The 21,055-nt window shown below is 43.5% G+C and overlaps 1 protein-coding gene across 2 annotated transcripts in view; it reads left to right on the top strand.

The window, feature by feature from the left end:
* TUT4 (terminal uridylyl transferase 4) overlaps positions 1-21,055 on the top strand; it is a 192,421-nt gene that overhangs the window by 102,104 nt on the left and 69,262 nt on the right. For both annotated transcript variants that reach the window (XM_030205458.1, XM_030205457.1), the window contains exons 16-17: positions 12,334-12,437; positions 14,416-14,473. In XM_030205458.1, coding sequence (XP_030061318.1) covers positions 12,334-12,437; positions 14,416-14,473 — 162 coding nt within the window. The remainder of the gene's footprint in view (positions 1-12,333; positions 12,438-14,415; positions 14,474-21,055) is intronic.

Here is a 21,055-nt window from a genome sequence, read left to right as displayed (position 1 = left end):
CTCAGTCTGTCCTTTTGGGCCAGCTGTTCTGGAGAGGAGGGAGACAGGTGGTAAATGAGAACTGGGGATCATACTGTATGTGTACACAAGTGACTCAGTACTATGTGGCTAGGCCTGTCACCATCACATAGTAACATAGTAGATGATGGCAGAAAAAGACCTGCACGGTCCATCCAGTCTGCCCAACAAGATAACTCATTTGTGCTACTTTTTGTGTATACCCTACTTTGATTTGTACCTGTGCTCTTCAGGGCACAGACCGTATAAGTCTGCCCAGCACTATCCCCGCCTCCCAACCACCAGCTCCACCTCCCAACCACCGGCTCTGTCACCATCACCTTTATAAATTCTACAAGACCAAAACAAAATACTCTGGAGTGTTACAAAATTGGAGTGGAATTTATATTTTAAAAATAATCAAAGTTGACGAACAGTTTTTCTCACACACAAGATTTTTTTTTCTCCCATAACAATGGTTTAAATTGGAAATGAAGGAACAGTGATAAGATACCATGTGAGTGGATTAAAATGAAGGTGTAGTTTTGCAAATCTTTTATGACCTTTGACACAGTCATTTGTAAGTACAGAGGACTAGATGCACGGAGCTGAGGAGTGGCCTTATGGTTAGTGCAGCAGGCTTTGATCCTGGCAACCTGGGTTCAATTCCCATTGCAGCTGCTTGTGCACTATAGAAATGATTAGTAGTAGTAGTAACTCTGGTGCTGTAGGAAACGGTGCCGGAAAACATCGGCTGAAACACCAACTCGGAATTACCAACCAGTGCTGAGCACTAACAGCATGCAAATGGTTGGTAAAAGGGTCCGAACGTTCTTTGCGTATGTCCAGTAAGTGGATCCCTCCAACCTAAAAAAAACATCCTTGCTGGTCGTGGACCCCTCCCAACATCCCCCTCACCCTGCCAAAAAAAATACCCTGGGGTGGGTATAAGGGAAAAAATTCCTTATATGGTACTTAGACCCCTCACTGGGCGGGGGTTGGGTGCCGCCATTTTGATGAGGGCGGGCCCAGAGGCAGGAGGGGAGTGGGTATTTCTCCTTCCTCCAATGAAGGTGTCTTGGGGGGGGGGGGGACTTCACTAGATCACCAGGGCCAGTGTCCACTTGGGAGGTTGGACTTGGCCCATCCTAGCCTGGGCCCAATGGACCACTAGTGTATTGAAGGAGCCATTCCGTTCAGACCAGCAGTTCAGCAAGCAACCCAAACCGAGACTGTGCCTCAGTAAGCCCCTCTCGTCAGAGATTCCTCATTGCCCAGGAGTAATACTGAATAGGACTCAAATGAACATTGTAGGGTGTTTTCAATAGCAGCTAAGAGCCTGTGACCAGAAAGTGGACAGAGATGAACATTCCATAAGAGTGCAGTGATGTGGTAGCCGTGTTAGTCCATTTTTAAAGGAATAAATAAAACAGAGAAAAGAAAATAAGATGATACATTTTTTATTGGACCAATTTAATAGAGCTGGAATGCAGAGAGGCTGGATAGACGGGAACAGGATTGCTGAGGCTGGATAGACTGGAACAGGTAGACACTGGCTCTGAAAAGAGTCCTTGGGGGCAGGCCTGGTGCTGTCAGCTAGCTGCAAAATAATCCTCGGGTAATGAATCGTCCTCATTGGCATCTCTTGCATAAATGTCTACGTTGAATTTACTCAACATCACATCTGTCGGCGCAAACTCATAGCATATGCCGTTACACCTCAAGTAACATTGTATATGCAACAAGGCTTCCAGAGTACCCTGTCGCATCCTGTTTCTCAATTTTGTCTTGATGAGGAAGTTCTTTCAACAGCTGCATTGCTAAAAGGTAAAGCCAACATACATAGCGCAAAAGGCCCCAGCTTAAGGAAATCATGATCTCCCGAGGCATCTGTGTGATTTTCTACAGTCACCCAAAACTGCTTGATGTTGTCAGTGAATGTGGGCAACACCAATGTGCTGATTCTGGTCCACTATTGCTCCAGATCTCCAAGATTCCAATTAAACAGGGGTAAAAATGATAACTTTGAGAGTTGAGGTTTGTGGGCTCCAAGGATAATGGATGGAAAAAGATCTGCAAGAGACTCTAGCTGCTGTACTTTTGTTGTTAGCCTCTGATGCATTTCCTTCAAAAGTTCAAATAGGTAATCCCGACAACCCTCTTTAATTTGATCTGCAAGCATGCGTTCAATTTGGGCTTCGTGCAATAACAGTTCAGATCGATACCGAATTTCATAGCCGTCCATGGTAGCTAGCAGGACCTATCTTCCAAATTACATTCAGAAGTTGCTCCCCATGTTGAAAATGAGGTTGGTTTCGCTATTCGCAGCAGCATGTTGTAATACAATGTTACCAATTCATTAAGCATTTGGCGAGGGCTCATTTTATCAGACTCGAATAGCTTGTTCATTCTGTTGAGTTCTTGTAGTATGGGCCTTAAAAATACCAAGTACAACTTGTTTTCTGTTGTGCAAAACATCTGGTAAAGCAGCTGAGCAGTGTAGTTGCGCACCTCATCCTTGACAATCTGGAAGTGAAGCTTTAGTTCATCATATATTGATCAAGGATGTGCTGACATGATTTCGCCAACATTGATGCATTCATATAATCATTTGTATTCTGGCGCGCAGTACTATGGCAGAACCAGTATAGGTCTCAGCAAGCATGAATTCAATGTTCCTTGGCATAACCATCAGCACATGTGAGGAACTGAGTTGAACTGGATGGCAAATAGACTTAATGTTTATAATGTTAGGGCACACTTCACAAAACTGTGATACGACCGAATTATTTTTGCCACACGTACATCTGCTGTCTGGAATTTTGAAAGATGGAAATGAGAAAATAAAAATTAAGTTTTGGATATAATCTGTAGAAGTTGTATGGATGCATGTTCTGGTGTATGCATGTGATAATATTTGAATAACTGTCTATACTAAAAGCTTAATGGCTATGATTTCTGAACATGTGGCATCATTAAAGGACAGACTTTTAAATGCCCAGTTGGATATATATGCAAATCTCAACTTTCTTAAATGCTTCAGACATATCCATCTATTTGCTCCCATGATATAACTGAATTCTATTATTCTGTCTCACTGCATTTTCAAATGTAAGCCACATTGAACCTGACTTTGCTTGGGATAATGTGCAACAGAAATGTAAAAAAAAAAAAATCCTTTATCCTCTATCTTTTAGGACACTGCCAATCCAGCTGGATGGTGATGTCACAAGGAAAGCAAGTTTGGTCCAGGGAAGACTAACGCAAAATAGCTTGTTCCTTAGCTGATACTGAAAATGCGACCTTACCATTCATCTGTTATGATCCAGTAATAAGTTAAATGTTTAACTGGATTTCTTGAAAGGATTATGCATGACTAGGAACACAAACATACTCTTATTTATTCAATATCACAATTCCTCATGTACAGCCACAAAACAACCTTTTAGGATTGATAGTGTTCTCAATGAGCTCCTTTTATTATCACCCAGATAGAGATAAGAGTTTTCAGTTTTGGCACAGTATAAGTCATCACAAGAACAAAATATAAGAAAACCAATGGACTGCATTAGGAGCTTATAACCCATTTATTTTTATTTTATTTATTTAGACTTTGATCACACCTTTTTCAGTAATAGCTCAAGGTGAGTTACATTCAGGTACGCTGGGTATTTTGCTATGTTTACTTACTTTCAACAATTTTTATTGATGATACAACAGATTGAACATTTCACACTCCTGTACATATAAGTGATATATACCAACTGGATGTAAATTGGTACTTTATCATCAAGCAATTTGTATTATACCCTCCTCTCTCCCACTGTTTTAACTTATAAAGATTCTTGCATTTGAGTGTTGTGTCTGGAACCGTTGAGTCAGCAGAGTCCACATTTTCAATCCACTCTTATAATTCTTCCCTTTCAAAGGCTAGGGTAGAGAGCCTGTTTTCTTATAGTTCTCCCCCTATATTCCCGACAGCCATGGATATAACTGTTGTCCTTTTACAGTATCCGGTCGCTGGATATATAATCCACAGATCATAGCCCGACAACAATCCCCATACCCCAACCCACAAACATGGATTAATAAACTAGTCTTTCTTTTCGTGAACAGGTTAAAGTCAAAATCTTAAATAAACATCTAGGAGGACTAATACTTATCAAACCCCCTTCCATCCCCCCCCCTCCCCACAAAACCAAGATATGTAGACCTTTTATCCAGCTACCCCCTCATATCCTACTACCAGATAAACCATCCATTTTATGGATGTGAGCATCAATTTCTTCTAATTGATGTAAGCTATTGAGAAGAACTAGTCAGAGCAGTAAGTTTGTTAAGAACATAACTTCTAGCTTTAGGAGATATCACCTGAAGGTATCTCCTCCAGGTCATGTAAAAATTATTTTGAGTTTTGAAGTTAAACAAGGAGTCTTGGAGTTCCATCAAAAGCAAGGCATGAAAACGATTACGCCATTGCCAATAAGAGGAACCCTGATCCAAGGTCCAGTTCACTAAGATACATTTCATGCCCACCAAGGAAGCCTTATGGGCGAGTGCACTCAGGTGAATCGTGCCTCCCTCTATCGGGGAAAGACAACCCAGCAAAATACATTTAGGTGACATTCGGACCCGATGTCCCCCAAATCTACCTATAAACCTAGTAATCCTGACCCAGAACGCTTTAATAGCCCCGCATTTCCAAAAGGCGTGGAAAAAATCATTTTGCGACATTCCACATCTCTTGCATACTGCTGACTCTAAATATCCCATATGATACATTCGAGATTGTGAGGTGTAAGCACGGTAGGTAACTCTGGTCTGACACTCCCGAAGTTCTATACTTCGTGTCCACTTCAAAACTCCCCTCAGCCCTTGCAAAAGATCCTGAGACGAAATTGGTGCTTGTATGTCTCCCTCCCATCTGGCTGCCACCAAGCCCAGGTCTCTTTGCGGTCTTGTCATGGTCAGTCTCTTATATAACAGGGAGATGGAGACAGGGTCTCCCGACGGCATCTCCAGCAGGGCATCCATTTTGGCGGTCAGATCAACACCCAATGCCCTACGCGTAAGAGATGTCACATAGTGTCGTACCTGTTCATATGCGAAACAAGTACTCCAGTCTAATGAATTTAATCCAAGATCTTCCATGGACTTCATCTCGCCACCTGGTCCCAACACATGGTGCAAAAACAGTATCCCCCTCTCACCCCAGGACCTCACCACTTGATTATCCATGCCCGGACGAAATGCTTCATTGCCCTGCAAGGGGAGTAAGTTACTACATCTGCAGTCGAAAGACCAGATCTTCGCCAGATCTTTCCACACTCTTCTTAAGGGCTCTATCAAGACACTAAACCGTGTGTGTGTGGGCAGATCTTTCCACGGTGCATGCAGTATGTAGAAAATATGTAGGGGACCACATAGCTCTACTTCCATAGCCAAGGGAGAGAACCTCTCAGTCTGTTGGTACCAATCCCCCAAGTGACGCAATAAACAAGCCACATTATAAAATTTAATATCCGGGACTCCAAATCCCCCCTCCCCGCTTTTCCCTTTTAGGAATTCAAACTTAATCTGGGGTCTTTTCCTAGCCCAAAAGAATTTAGAAAGCATGTTTTGAAGCGCTTTTAAATCCCGTTGCTTGAGGTAAAGTGGGATCGTCTGCATGCAATAAAGCCACTTGGGAAACAGCACCATATTAAACAGAGCAATCCGCCCCATCAAAGACAATGGCAATCCGTCCCATCTCCCCAGTGTTTCCCTGGTACTCGTCAGCAGATGCGCTATGTTTGTCTCTCACCCAATTGTCTAGGTTCCTTAGTAAGTAATATACCTAAATATTTGAACGCCACATTTACTCTTCTAAAGGGGTAGTGTAAACTCTCCCACTGGTGGTCCTTCATAAATAGAGACATTACCTCTGTTTTATCTAAGTTAAGACTAAACCCAGAAAAGTCTCCAAACTCGGCAAATATTTCCATAAGAGCTGGCAAGGACACCTGTGGGTTTTCTATCACCACCAATAAGTCGTCTGCAAACGCAGAAATCTTAAAGGATTCCTCCCCTATCTGTACCCCCCTTACCTCCTCCATTCCCTTAATATCCCTAATCAGGGGATCTAAACTATTACAAAAAGAAGGGGTGAGAGAGGACAGCCTTGTCTAGTTCCCCGAAATATCCCAAATGGCTCTGACACTTGGTCGTTAACTAGAACTTCAGCAGTATTACTTTGGTAGAGGGCTTGTATTGCTGCATGAAAAAACCCCATCACCCCATATGCCCTCAAAATAGCGAACATAAAGTCCCAGTTGACATGATCAAAGGCCTTTTCGGCATCAAAGCTTATTATTAAAGCTGGGGTTGAATATCGGTGCAATGTCTCTAAAGCCCCCAAGATTTGTCTCATATTTCGTATCACTGTTCTCCCCCTTACAAATCCCACCTGCGATTCTTCAACTATGCTGGGGAGAATTCTTCCTAGTCTATTTGCTAGGATCTTGGCAAATAATTTGGTCTCAAACGGCAGCAGGGAGATAGGTCTGTACGAGCCAGTTTGCAGGGGGTCTCTACCTGTTTTTAACAGCACCACTATTTGTGCCTTCCGCAAGGACTCAGGCAAAATTCCTTGCTGTACATAGCTGTTAAACACTACCGTTAAACAAGGCACTACATCTTGGCTAAGAAGTTTGTAAAATTCGGCGGGAAGTCCATCCCCTCCCGGTGATTTATGCAATGGGCTGTCACGTATACCCCAGCTCACCTCGTCCTCCGAAATGTCTGCATTAAGACTATTTTGCTGCTGATCAGTAATTTTGGGCAGCTGCTGGCCTTCTAAATATCCTTCCGCCTGTAAGCCCTGTTCCTCCGGAGCTGAGTACAATTGTTCATAAAATTGCCTAAAGACTTCATTCACCCCTGCAGAAGTATGGTGAAGTCCTCCTCCTGCGTCTTTTATTTGAGATATAAAACGCGAGCCCCCTACCTGTTTCACTAGGCGGCCTAACAGCTTTCCCTGCTTATTGGCATATTTGTATAATTGGAAGCGAAAGAATTGAGTTGATTTTTGTGCCTTGGCATGTATTAATTGGTTCAGGGAGGCTTGAGCCTCTAACAGTTGTGTCTTGTGTAAGCTGGAAGGCATGACCCCAAACCTCTGCCTAGCCTGTCTTACTGTTCTTTCCATACGAAGGATCTCTGCGTCCCTGGACCTTTTCTTATGTACGTGATATGATATAATGGCGCCTCTCATTACCGCCTTGGCCGCTTCCCAGAACAGCACTGGGTCAGTCAGGTATGTGGCTTCATTAAACTCAGTGTATTCCTTCCATTGGGCCTGTATGTAGGGGAAAAATTGTCTGTCATAATATTCCCTGGGGAAGCGCCATCTAGATCTCCGACCCCCATCCCCCCCAGGGGACAGGGACACCCACACCATAGCATGATCCGACACCTGGGTCGCTCCTATCTCCGCCTGAAGCAATGAGCTAACTTTACTAGCTGATACCAGAATATAATCAATACGCGATAGTGTGCCGTGCGCCCTAGAAAGGTGAGTGTAATCCCTCTCCCCCGGGTGAAACAAACGCAATGTGTCCACCAAGTCCAACGAAGAACAGAGTCGTGGGATCCCCCTCGAAAAGTCTACGGGCCCCACCCTCGAGGTACCTGTACTATCAATTAAAGGATCAACCACCGAATTGAAATCACCACACATAATAATAGGCATTTGATCAAAAGAGTGCACCCGTCTCATCAGCTCTCGGTAAAATCGCTTATCATATTGATTCGGTGCATATACATTTACCAGTAATACATTCTGATTATGCACCTGAACTTCTGCCATAACAAATCTACCCTTGGGGTCCATGACAACCTTTTTCTTTACTAATGTGAGCCCTTTACAGAACAAAATAATAACTCCTGCCTTCCTATTAGGGGAGGGGCTGTCCACAAAGTCTCCCACCCACCACCTGCATAATTTTTTGTGTTCCTTGGCCGTTAGGTGCGTTTCCTGTAGCATAGCTATATGGACCTGTTTTCTATTTAAGGTCTGTAATATCTTACTGCGTTTTACCGGTGATGTCACTCCTCCAACATTCCAAGAAACCACTTTAACCATGGTCATTTAACATTACTCCAATTAGACCGATATCACTTATATCAAGGGAAAGGCGTCCCAGCCTCCACCCCCCCCCCCCTTTTCTTCTCCTCATCTTCCCATGTGCTCTTATTCCGACTTCTCATTTCTAGGTCTAAAACACTCTGGTAGGTCTTCTCCCTTCCCCCCCCCCCTCGCCCCCCCTCCCTCCCCCTTTCCCCCCAACTCCCCCTTCCCCAACGCTTCTCCCTTGCCTTCCCTTCCCCTATCCCAGCCCCATCCCTCATCCCTGAGTTCCCCAGAGAACTCGTCACGTGAAGGTGCTTGATCCCCCTTGTATGATCTTTTAACCCCCTTCCGGGGACCCATACGGCAGGATCTAAACCAAGGCCTTCCAGGAGACCTTCTACATCTGTTTGCCCACCCTCCATATTAATACATAGTAGAAACAACATGCTGTATGTACCCATTCAAAAGAACATTTTCACACAATTAACAGCTCTAACCCAAAGCCCCAAAAATGGTAGCCATTTTTCTTGCATATCTGTTGCAATCATTTACACACAATGTATGTCAAACCTCATTGACTTAAGTTCTGTCCATTTAGTACCCTTCAATCTGTTGTCGCCGGTGTTAAGTTTCGAATAAAGTCTTTAGCTGTTGATACATCTGCAAAATACTTCTCGGTACCTCCATGTTGCACCCTCAGTTTCGCCGGGTAAATTAGAGCAAATCTAATCTTTTTTTCATGAAGTGCCGCACAAACCGGCGCGAATTCTTTCCTTGCCGCTGCCACTCTCGCCGAATAGTCTTGGAAACACAAAACACGTTGACCATCATGTTTAAGTTCTGCTCCTGTACGCAGGGCTTGTAAGATAGCTTGTTTGTGCCCATAATTAAGAAGCTTCATGATCACCGCCCGTGGTCGATTCTGGCCTTGACTTTTCGGTCCCAATCGGTGTGCGCGTTCAATTCGCAAAGGTCCTGACTGATTATTCAATTTCAACACCGTTGGGATCCAGGACTCAAGGAAGCTGCCCAACTCCGATTCTTTAATCTGTTCTGAGAGCCCAATCAATCGCAGGTTATTGCGTCTAGACCTGTTCTCCAAGTCGTCAATCTTATTTTCCAGGTCTGTTATTTTTTTTTGTAAAGCTTCAATAGGTTGGGCGGTATTCACCATGCGGTCTTCAATGTCACTGACCCTTTGCTGAACGTGATCTAAATCCAGGTGAAATCCGTCTAGGCGTTCATGAGCCGAGTCTGCTCTATCAAAAATCGCCTGTAGCTTTTTATCTAGGGCCGCCTCCACAGCCGCCGTTACTTCTGCTGTAATCTCGGCAGTCCACACTGAGCAGATGCTCGTGTTCGGCGATTGCGGAGCGGGCGCCATCTTGGGCTCCGCTACTTTGCTTTTGTCCTTTTTTTGGATTTTTGCCGCCATCTCCCGATTGCAGTGCGATTCCACTGAACAACTCTCTTCGCTCCGACCAACACTCCGATCCAGGTACTCCCGAAGATTTTAGGGTCCCGGGGAGGTCAGATAATTAACAAAAATAAGGGGAGAACGCAGGAGCTCCGCTCAGACGCGACTTCCCTCCTGCATAGCACCACGTGACCCCATTTTGCTATGTTTAAATAAAAGATCTGCATGAAACAAAATATTTATTTTTACTTATAAAACCACATGCCCTTGAAACATGTTCAAAACAGAATAATCCGTTTGTGTATCTAAAAGGTAAACTTCTACAAAACAGATGAAGATGTGAGTCCATATGCCCCAGTGAAATGAGATTTTAATTTTACTCCCATTTAATTTCAATATATTCCATCTTTATAACACCAGGCTTTGCAAGGCAGATTACAACAACAGTTAAGATGAACCCTTCAAGAACAGGATATCCTCACTGAAATTTGGCCATCTGTATTGTATAGAACAGTGTAGTAGAATGAGCACAGAAGACAGAGTTAACTGCTTTTGCTACCAGTTACAATAATTTTTTAAGCTGTTTTACATAGTAACATAGTAGATGACGGCAGAAAAAGACCTGCACGGTCCATCCAGTCTGCCCAAGATAAACTCATATGTGTATACCTTACCTTGAATTTGTACCTGTCTTTTTCAGGGCACAGACCGTATAAGTCTGCCCAGCAGTATTTCCCGCCTCCCAACCACCAGTCCCGCCTCCCATCACCGGCTCTGGTACAGACCGTATAAGTCTGCCCTCCCCTATCCTAGCCTCCCAACCACCAACCCCTCTTCCCCCCACCTGCTCCGCCACCCAATTTCAGCTAAGCTTCTGAGGATCCATTCCTTCTGCACAGGATTCCTTTATGCATATCCCACGCATGTTTGAACTCCGTTTTCATCTCCACCACCTCCCGCGGGAGGGCATTCCAAGCGTCCACCACCCTCTCCGTGAAAAAATACTTCCTGACATCTTCCCTGAGTCTGCCCCCCTTCAATCTCATTTCATGTCCTCTTGTTCTACCGCCTTCCCATCTCCGGAAAAGATTCGTTTGCGGATTAATACCTTTCAAATATTAAGCTGTTTTAGTGATACTCCATTTTTATTTCATATTTTTATGTCGATATAGAAACAGAGAAACATGACAGCAGATAAAGGCCAAATGGCCCATCCAGTCTGCCCATCCTCTGTAACCCCTAACTTCCTTTTCCTAAGCGATCCCATGTGCTTATCCCATGCCTTTTTAAATTCTGACACAATCCTCGACTCCACAACCTCCACCGGGAGGCCATTCCACACTTCCACCACCCTTGCTGTGAAATAATACTTTCTTAGATTACTCCTAAGCCTGTTCCCTCTTAACTTCATCATATGCCCTCTCATTCCAGAACTTTCCTTCATTTGAGAAAGGCTCACTTCCTGTATGTTAATGCTCTTGAGATATTTAAACATCTATCATATTTCCTCTCGGGAGCACAAAAAGCTAAGTGGTTGTAATCTTTTGTAAACCCTCTATTTGTTGTGCGATGCTACTATTTAATTAAAAAAGCAGAGTTAATAAAGGTACTTTGAGAAGAGAGGTGTGTGTGACCTACAATTAATATTAATAAGGGCACTTATTTATAGGTTCGCCAGAAGCCCTTGTACCGGCCCTGTTGCAGGCAAATTTACCGACAGTAATATGCTATGCCCAGGGCAGGCATCAAGCATCTCCTTGTAAACCTAGGCAAGTCACTTAACCCTTCACTGGCCCAGGTGAAAAAACTTTGATTGTGAGACCACAAGGGACAGAGAAAGTACCTTTATATAATATGTAAACCACTTTGGTTGTACCACAGAAAGGCAAGATATCGAGCATATAGTAGTAATTTGGTCAGTATTCAGCTAGCAGTGGTCATTGATTTTTATTTAAAAAAATTTTTTTTTTGAACACTGACCACCGTGGACAGAATTATTCAATGCTGTGGGCCATGTCTGGGAACCAGCACTGAATAGCCGGGACCATGCTGGCATGTGCTGGTTTTTGGGTCTTAACGTGGATCTTGGCCAATATTCAGCTGGGACCCATATGACGCTTAGGAGGACCCCAGCTGAATATTGACCGGGACTTGCATAAGGGAAGCAAGTGCCCTCACCACCTCCATGTCTCCCCTCCTGTCCCTGTAGGACACTAGGCCTACCTTTTAGGGCCTATAAGCAGGAGCAGTACTCGCTCACTCCTGCCCATTGTGGCTTCTGACTCGGAATGGCTATCACAACCTCTAGCAGCAGTCTTGAAGTCAGGGGTCTTCTGTCATTGGGGGGGGGGGGGGGGGGGGGAAGGGACCAGAAGCCTTGATGCAGCTACCTGGAAATTAAACAGGCACTGGCCATTATTTCAGACCAGTATCTGGTTAACTTGGTAGCTAAAATTAGGATGCATTTTTCCTGTCTTAACTTCAAGCTGTTTACTTAACTGGTTAGTGGTTTGAATATTGACACTAACCAGTTAAGTACTGGCTCTGGCCAGGACCACCTCAGCACTAACCGACCTGTGCAGGGGCAGTTTAGTGCCACTGAACATAAGCGATCAGGCAGGAGGCTCTCTTGCCTAGTTAAATTGCTTTAAATATTAATAATAATAATAAAGTACAAATAGATCTACAATGAAAGTTACCCAATAAAATTCTCCTGGCTTACGATAAAAGCCAAGAAGAGGATGTGATTTAATTGAGTTTTACACTAACCTGACACTTTTCTTTTTGCCTGTTTTTTTTTTTCAACCAGAGAAGGCCAGACTGTGTTTGTTTGGCTCTTCAAAAAATGGATTTGGATTCCGTGACAGCGATCTCGACATCTGCATGACTTTGGAAGGCCATGAAAATGCAGAGGTGGGGCTTAAGGCTTTGTATAAAGAACACACTGCACTCATATTGTACTCGGCACTGTTTAAATTGTCATCTCAGCCTGACATGATATCCACAGATGTAGAGCAACAAAATTATGTCGTAGAAAGAGAAAGTAATTTTAAGATGTATAAGTTATTTTCTCTGATAATTTGGGGGCCATTTTCAGGCTGGGCTTTACACCTTTTTCATCTTTGTTGGGAGACCATGATTCTCTGATGTACTGCTTGAGTTGAAGAATCACAGGAGAGCACATCTTGGAGTTCACCAAGCACTGAATTGTGAAAAAGCTGTTTAAAAGAAATTTTCAGCTTCTGTCCAAAGGTGTGTAGTACTGTTGTGTTAGTAAACGTTTACTCTGAGCTAAGTAGGATGAAGGTCCACTTTAAAATGATGGCCCAAATTGGAATCTTGTACTGGCCTGCTTCTTAAAACTGCATTGGGTCCTGTACCGGTGTACTTTTGGCAGCTTCATTTACCACAGCAGAACAGTTTCAACTGCTCAAATTAAACAGTACCAGCTTTAAGTAAATTTCACTTCCAAGCTATTGCTTAAATTCAGTGCCAGCGCCACTTAACCCTCAGGAGCATCACAGCACTGGAATCTGCTTTCTGAAGCTTGCACGCACCATTTTCAAAATCAGTCATATGCGGTGTGCGATGTAATTTACGGTTGTGTCTTAGGTGCCGTGGAGTGTGGCAATGGTGTGGAAACCTAGAATTACGTTGTGAAAGTGCCTTGAAGCTTGCTACTGTAGGCAGTAAACAAGCTGAGCAGTTTTTGTGATAGAGCAGTGTGGCAGAATGTAATGTCCAACGAGTAGACCACCAATGCTAAGGAATTCTACTCTTTTGAGCTTCAAAGCGGTACATTTTAATGTGGGATTTTTTTTCCCTCATGTACTTTCTTTAAACAGTGTTATGCAGTTACCATGCCCACTTCTGAAATATTGCACATTGCATGGTAGGTATAGAGGCTGTATTTTCAGTGGATTAATTCTTACCATAGGTCAGCAGTGTGCCAATATGTTCAGAGAGAGGAGGGGGCCTGGCCTAGCCAATTGAATTTTCAGGATATGCATAAGATATATTTTTATATCTTGGGAGGTGGTACATGCATACACATCTCCTTCATATTTTGTTAGAAAACCTGAAAACCCAGCTGGCTGAAAAGCAGAGGAGGGGGCACCAAGAACTGGTTTGAGTACCACTGTCTTAGATGAAGTCAAGACATAAAAGCAAAATTTCAATTGCTTTCAGTCCAGCAGACAAACTCAGGAAGCACCTCTGCTCACACCCTGTTTCTTATATAGTCTGTAAGCATTCAGTGATTACAACGTTCAGAGGGAGGTTGCTGAGGCCGGGTGCGCCTTGACCCAGTTTGCAATTTCCTATATTATTTTTAAATGTCTAAATGGAAGGAGTGTGGATCCACTTGTTTCTTGCTCTATATTAAAAATTACGAAGAGCAGGTGAAGCTTTATTGAGGCTGTTTCCCCCTGATAGGTTGTGTGCATGAAGTTAGGGACTAGTTGCCTTCAACCTTGTGAGCAGTGGCAACAGAATAAAACTGTACTTTGGACTAGATTGTTTACATAAAATAGTGCAGTTGCTGTGTTAGTCCACTTGAATACACAGAAATAAAGGTTCACAAGCAAAATGTGATATTTTACTTGTTGCTTACATGAAATTAATATTTGAAAATTGACAAAGTACAAACTTAAGGGGTTTTATTGAAATATCAGTTACACTGTTTTCCATGCACGGGTTAATCTGTGGAGTGGCCAGTTTTGTCCTGAATGGAATTGTATCTGAACTACCAATTTGAAATATTTGCAGCTAATTCTGTTTTTTGGTCTTAGTGAGATAAAATGCAATCATAGAATGGTTTATGGCTTTTGTGGTTTGGAAAAGAATGAGGGACTGATATGAAGCACTTTGTCATTTTCTTTTTTTATGTTAGAAATTAAATTGTAAGGAAATAATTGAAGGTTTGGCAAAAGTTCTTAAGAAGCATCCAGGTATGTTTTCTGTTTGTGTTGATGATGTGATGTTTGCGTGTATCTGTTTTTTTTTCTCCTGAGAGAATTCTGTGCACAGTATCTTACAGTTTTGCATGCTTTATTTGTAAAAATAAAATTATCGACAAGCAGAACTGACTCAGACTCACAAGAGAGTGACATGATCTGATGGCCTCAGGAAAGAACAGGTCTCCAAAAGCTCAGAACTACTGCATAGTATCTTAGTTTTACATGCTTTATTTGTAAAAATAAAATATTTCTCTAGTGGCAAACTGACTCAGACTCACAAGAGAGTGAAGATCATCTGATGGCCTCAGGAACAGGTCTCCCAGAGCTCAGAACTAGTGCAAAGTTTGGAGTTTGCACAGCCTTTCTCACGCATAGCAGGCCCTTTGTCTTCTCAGTTTTGTGGTCCCACTCAGATGCTGAAACAAAACTCTACCAACTTTTTCTTTAGTCTTCTCTTGTTCTTCCATTGTTTTTCATATTTTATTTTAGTTTGTAGTCTTTTTCTTACAAAAAAAAATATTTTTTTTCTGTTCTTGACACTGGGGGACAATGGCACAGGGAAGGCCAGACTTCAGACCCTGTCCAATCTGCAGGAGAAAGATAGCTAGTAATAAGACCAACAGACGTTGTACCATTTGTTTGGGTTCAGTGCTGTACCACATGCCCTGAAGAGTCGCCTAAATCTGCTTCATGTCCTTCATGAGCTAGAGGAGCTACTCTTAGAAAGGAAGGAAAAATATTTAGAGTAGTCCAGCAGGTCCTTCTCTTTGTGTTGCATCCATCCCCTCACATAGTGGTTTCAAAAGTCCTACTGAGACATGGCAGCATTAAGTCTTCAGAGAGAGCACCTGTTTCAGCTGCAATTTCTTGACCAAAAGTACAGACATCCTGCATTGCTGTTGAGGTGCTCCTAGTAAGAGGAGCCTTATAAACTGCATGGTTCAAAAGCAGTCGCAAAGTGCCATCATTTCTGTACAGGAGATCATAATCATGGCATCACCTCAAAATGCAAAAAGGTAGAGTATACTTCAGCACCATAATCTTTGCAATTCTGGTGCAGAAAAACCTTAAAACTGACTGACCCTTAGTTCATGGTGACCTATCCAGTTTACCACAGACTATTCTGTACAGAGCTTTTTCTGGCATACTACATGTTCAGACATCCTCTTCCTCTCCTATCTGGGCATGAAAGAGTGGAACTTCGGTATGATTGTAGTTGATGATGATAAAGTGGCCAAACGGGTAGAAAAGGTGACGGTGAAAGCTAGAAGGATGCTTGGGTGCATATGGAGAGAAATGGCAAGTAGGAAAAAAGGAGGAGATGATGCCCCTGTATAAGACTGGTGAAACTTCATTTAGAATATTTACAATTCTGGAGGCCGCACCTTGAAACAGGATGGAGTTGGTCCAGAGTGGTCTTCATCATAAAGGGTGTGGGGACAGACTTGGAGATATCAATATGTATACTTTGGAAGAAAGGGAGAGGGGAGATATGTTAGACACATCTGGCATAAATGCATAGGAGGTGAGTCTCTTTCAACTGAAAGGAAACTCTAGAATGAGGGGCATAGACTCAGAAGTATCCTGAGAATTACTTCACTGAAAGGATGGTGAATTCATGGAGCAGCCTCCCGGTGGAAGTGGTGGAGATGAAAACAGTATCTGAATTCAACAGAGCTTGAGACAAGTACATAGGATCTCTAAGGGACTTATAGGGAGAGTAGATGGCATGGATGGGCAGACTGGATAGGTCATAGGATCTTCATCAGCCTACATTTTTCTATGATTCTGTGTTTCATTTGGTCTTGCCTATTACAGTTCTAATCCCAACTTCTTCAGGACAAGGTCTGTCTATTGCTGTGAGCCAATATAATAGAACTTGTGTGATTGTCAGAAGAATCAGGGGTTCTATTCTGAATACTTCATCCTTGAAAAAAGTCAGAGGGACTTTGTCTCATCTTGGATCTTGGTGAAGTCAACATTTTTCTCCTCAAGGAAAGTTAAGAATAAACTGTCCATCTCCCCCCCACCCCCCCACCCTCCACACACACTTAACCAGTGGGGAACTGACTGTATTCACTTCATCTCAAGGATCCTTATATACCAATTCATTCCAAATATAGATGATACGTTCATGTCACCCTGTAAAAATGATCAATACAAAGTCCTCCCATCTAAACTTCCTCAACACCCAGACTGTTTTCTAATGGTCTTGTAATTGTGACAGCCCACATACGCAAGCAAGACAACCTGGTTTTTCCATTCCTTGACAGGTTTGCTTCTAACAATCCCATTACTGGATCTAGTTGTTTCCCAAAGGATGACAGAGCCTTACAGCTTCAATTTCTCATCTTCCTGTCAAAGACAGGTCAGCTTTCCTGAATAAAAAGAGGATTTCCTTTGTAGGAGCACTTCTGAATACAGAGCAAGTGAATATAGTCCCTCATGTGTGCTTCATGATGAATAGGCCTTAATGGGACCCTGAGTTTCAATGGAATCTTGGCCCTTGTCTTCCACAATACATCTGTCTGCTTCACTTCAAGCCATGTGCGTGAAAGAAGAGCGAGACCTGAGGTGATCGTATGTGATGATCTTAAGGTGACCAAAAGGAGGACGCTTGGGTGTAGAGGAAAAAAGGAAGTGATAGTATTTATTTGTAATTGCTAGTGACACTTAATTTAAAGTACTGATTTCAGTTTTTGCAGACTATGTGTTCAAAGTGATATAAACAGGATGCAGACTTTATGTAGCATGTTTACTTTGGAAGAAAGACAGGAGTGGAGAGATATGATAGAAACATTTTAAATATCTCTGTGGTATAAAAACGCACAGGACCTGGGCATCTCAATTATAAGGAAGCTCTGGAATGAGGGATCATAGGATTAAGGGGAAAGGGGATAGACTTGGGAAAATATTTCTTTACAGAAAGGGTAGTGATAATGCCTGGAAAAGCCTCCCAGCAAAGATGATTGACACAAGGACTATATAAGAATTCAAGAAAGCATGGGACAAGCATGGGGGATCTCTGAAGGAAAGGAAGGGATTGTAAAACTGAGTAGTTGGGCTGATGAGCAGATATTCCCAAACTGTGGTCACAAAGCCTACATTTAGGGTCACAATCTTGGTGAGCTTCTCCATAGGGGCATCATTATTCTGCTCTTCTGGGGGTCACAGAATTTTATTTGGCCATGATCATAGGGTCATGGCTACAAAAAGATTGACAAGTGCTGCTGTATGGTGATTTGTTTTTCTTTTAATCTGCTGTCATTTTCTCTGTTTCTACGTGTCTTAATCCTCATAATCACTGACCTGGGTAGACCCACCATACTCTGAACTGTAAACAGTAGTAATATCTTAAAGGGCACAGTCTCTCAGAAAGTCTACACTGTTTTCTTTTTCTTTCAACCTCAACAGCATATTTTCAAAGCACTTAGCCTTCCAAAGTTCCATAGAAACCTATGGAACTTTGGAAGGCTAAGTGCTTTGAAAATATACCTTGTATTCCAAAGGTGAAGCATACACTAGGTAATTTGCAAGCATTCTGTATTCAGTTCTGTTATGATCAGACTGGTATCCCCTTAATCAGCACAGCCAAGCCTCATCAAATTAGAGCCTCTATAGCTGTCTTGAAATCTGCTTATTTGGTCCTCACTCCATACTTTCACGTCACACTTTTGCCTGGACTTGTCGGAGACAGTGCAGTCGATTTTACTAGAACTGACCTGTTCAACTCTGTCACTTCAACACCGAGATACGTATCTAAGAAATTGGAGCACCTGAACTTGGGAGTCACCCACTTGTGTGCCTGATTCAGTCCTGCTTGTTGAGGATCTTCTCTGTGATAACAGGACTAAACAAGCACATAATCTCACTTGTCTCCTTAAGGAGACTGAGGGCTCTGTTGCACAAAGCAAGGCTGTTCATTCTCAGAATTTTAAACTAGTTTTGAGTTCAGAGCTGTTCTTACTTGGCACTGTCAGATGATGTTATCTACTTGTGTGCCTGATTGATCCTGCTGTCTACAGAGAACGTCTGTTACAGGTAAGTAACTTATCATTGTCTTTGAGTAGTAATTAATTAAAAATATAAGATGAAAAGTGCACACAGTATGACACAATAGCTTTCTTCTCTTTTCACCATTGGCAGATTCAGACTTGTTTGTGTGTGACCTGATAAGGTGCGGTGTGATGAAGTATTTCTGTAGGGTGACCAAAGTGGTGGCATGTATATTTGTGTCTTTGAGGAGTGTGTCACTAATGTGTTTATGGTTGTGGTAAGGGGGTGGGGGTGGGACTTGGTATACATGAAGTAGAATGGAGTGGGAAGCTGAGTGAGAGGGTTATGTAGGGTAGGGTAACTAGAGAGGTGGGGGTGCCTGATGAATGTGTTTCTGTAAGACAGGTTCGAAAGAGATACTTTTTGTATCTCCTCCCCTTCCTTATCGTCTTCTCCAGACCATTGCCGACGAGTGGGTAATATGCACTCCTACCAGCAGAGGGAGACTGAGAACTATTTAGTAGTGACACCTGTATAAGGGACTGTGCAGCCTTGACCTCCTCAGTATTTCTCAGCCTTCCTGCAGAGGTAGGTGAGCTGTGCAGCCCTGCGGCCAATTTGTTGGGAATGTCGTTTTGACCTCAATTTAAAAAAAAAAAAAAAAAAAAGTCTCTTCGCTCCTTCGGGGTGACCTGGAACAGAGGTTTGTTTTAGCAAACCCTATTAACCAGAGGTTTATCTTAGCAAATCCTATTAACTAAAACAAAAACAAACCAACCACTAGAACTTTGCCTCGGTTTTGGGCCCCTGCACCTTTGGAGTGCACACTCCAGTCTCCGGTCCTTCCCCCCTCTCCTTTCACTGCCGTCCTGTTGTGAGTGCTATGCCTCAGCTTTGTCCCCCGCCTGACCTGGGAGGAGTACCTTGAGGCGGACCCATGGATTGCAGAGAGCAGTGCTATCAAAAAAAAAAAATAGATGCACAGAGCCAGTTGCAGCTACTGAGTGTGTGTTTTGGGTAGAAAACTCATGGTAGGACACCGCTACGGCATGGCCTTCCAGCCTGAGAAGGCGCGCTGGTGTGCAGCCTGTTCGGAACGCTGAGTGTTCTTGGTGCACAGTGGTCTTGCGGTGGCACTGGAGGTGAGCACCAACCCGGAATCAGTTGCCCTGGTGGTGTGGGTAAGTCTTCCCTGCTGCATAAGGAGGTTGCATCAGGGGACAATGCTCCATGGACATTTGTTGAGGGGGACATGGTTTTGGCAGGAACATCCACCATGTTAAGCCAGTGCGCTCAGGGGCTAGAATTGAGATAGGGGCCACCAGTGCTCACAAGGCATGATGCTTCCATGATCTCCTTCTCTCCCCCCCCCCCCCCCCCCCAAATTTGTCGTCCTCCTTGCATCAGGCCTTTTGCCTGAAGGTGGGTTTTCTGTGGGAGACCTTCCAGCTCCCAAGGCCCCTGAGGAATCTCTTAGGACTTCTGAAGTGGCCCTTTGGGCCAAAATGCCCGTCTGTCTCATGGGGAGGATTTGGAGAATTTTCTTTCCCTCAGCTCAGAGCCTCCGCTGGAGGAGGACGCATATTGTAGGGGGGGGGGGTGACACTGGGACGCCGATCCCCTGGACAAGCCTCAGGTCCTTATGGGGGAGGCTCCCTCCATCGTGTGTCGTTTTAGACACCAGGAATTGCAATATTGTTGGTGAAGGTCCTGCAGGCCCTGAAGCTGTCAGAGGATCCCCCTCTGGTGATCAGAAAGGGTGACCTTCTTTTAAAGAGGGTGTGCTAGCTGTCCCAGACCTTTCCTTATCATGAGGATTTGAGGGAGCTGATGGAGAGCGAGTGGCAGACTCCGGATTCTCCTTTACTCATTTGTGGTGCAGTGACTGAACTCCAGCAGCTCTCTCTAGTGGACCCTGGAGTCCTTTCTGGTTCCTAAGATGGGTGCTCTGCTGATGACAGTAACCAAGAAGACGGCAATTCCAGTAGAGGGTGGGGCAGCCCTTAAAGATCCTTAAGCAATCCTTTGAGGTCTCAGCTTTGGCATTACAAACTGCCATCTGTGGTGGTTACGTGGCTCGTGCCTGCTTTTGGTGGGCTGAGCAGCTGCTAGATTATCCAACGGTGTCATCCTCAGGTATCATTAATTTGGAATTGGGCTTTGCTTTTCTCTCAGATGCCTTCATGACCTTGTCCAAGCCTCCGAGAAGAACCTTGCTCTACTGTTTCACAAAGGTTTATAATTAAAGAACTGTGTCCCTCTTTTTAAGGCCCTTGGTGATGTTCTTTGTGTTTGTTCACCCCTACAAAGAAATGTAGTAGGTTGGTGAGGCAAGATTTCCTTTTACTAAATCCATGTTGACTTTGTCTCATTAATCCATGCTTTCGTATATGCTCAGTAATTTTGTTCTTTATAATAGTCTCTACCATTTTGCCCAGCACGGACATCAGGCACACCGGTCTATAATTTCCCCGGATCTCCTTGGGAACTTTTTTTAAAAATTGGCGTTAAATTGGCCACTCTCCAATCTTCCGGTACCATGCTCGATTTAAAAGATAAATTACATATTACTAACAA

This window comes from Microcaecilia unicolor, chromosome 6 (assembly GCF_901765095.1).
Source record: "Microcaecilia unicolor chromosome 6, aMicUni1.1, whole genome shotgun sequence".
NCBI lineage: Eukaryota > Metazoa > Chordata > Amphibia > Gymnophiona > Siphonopidae > Microcaecilia > Microcaecilia unicolor.
The sequence above is the reverse complement of the archived record's forward strand: the minus strand, read 5'-3'. Positions and strand labels throughout refer to the sequence as shown.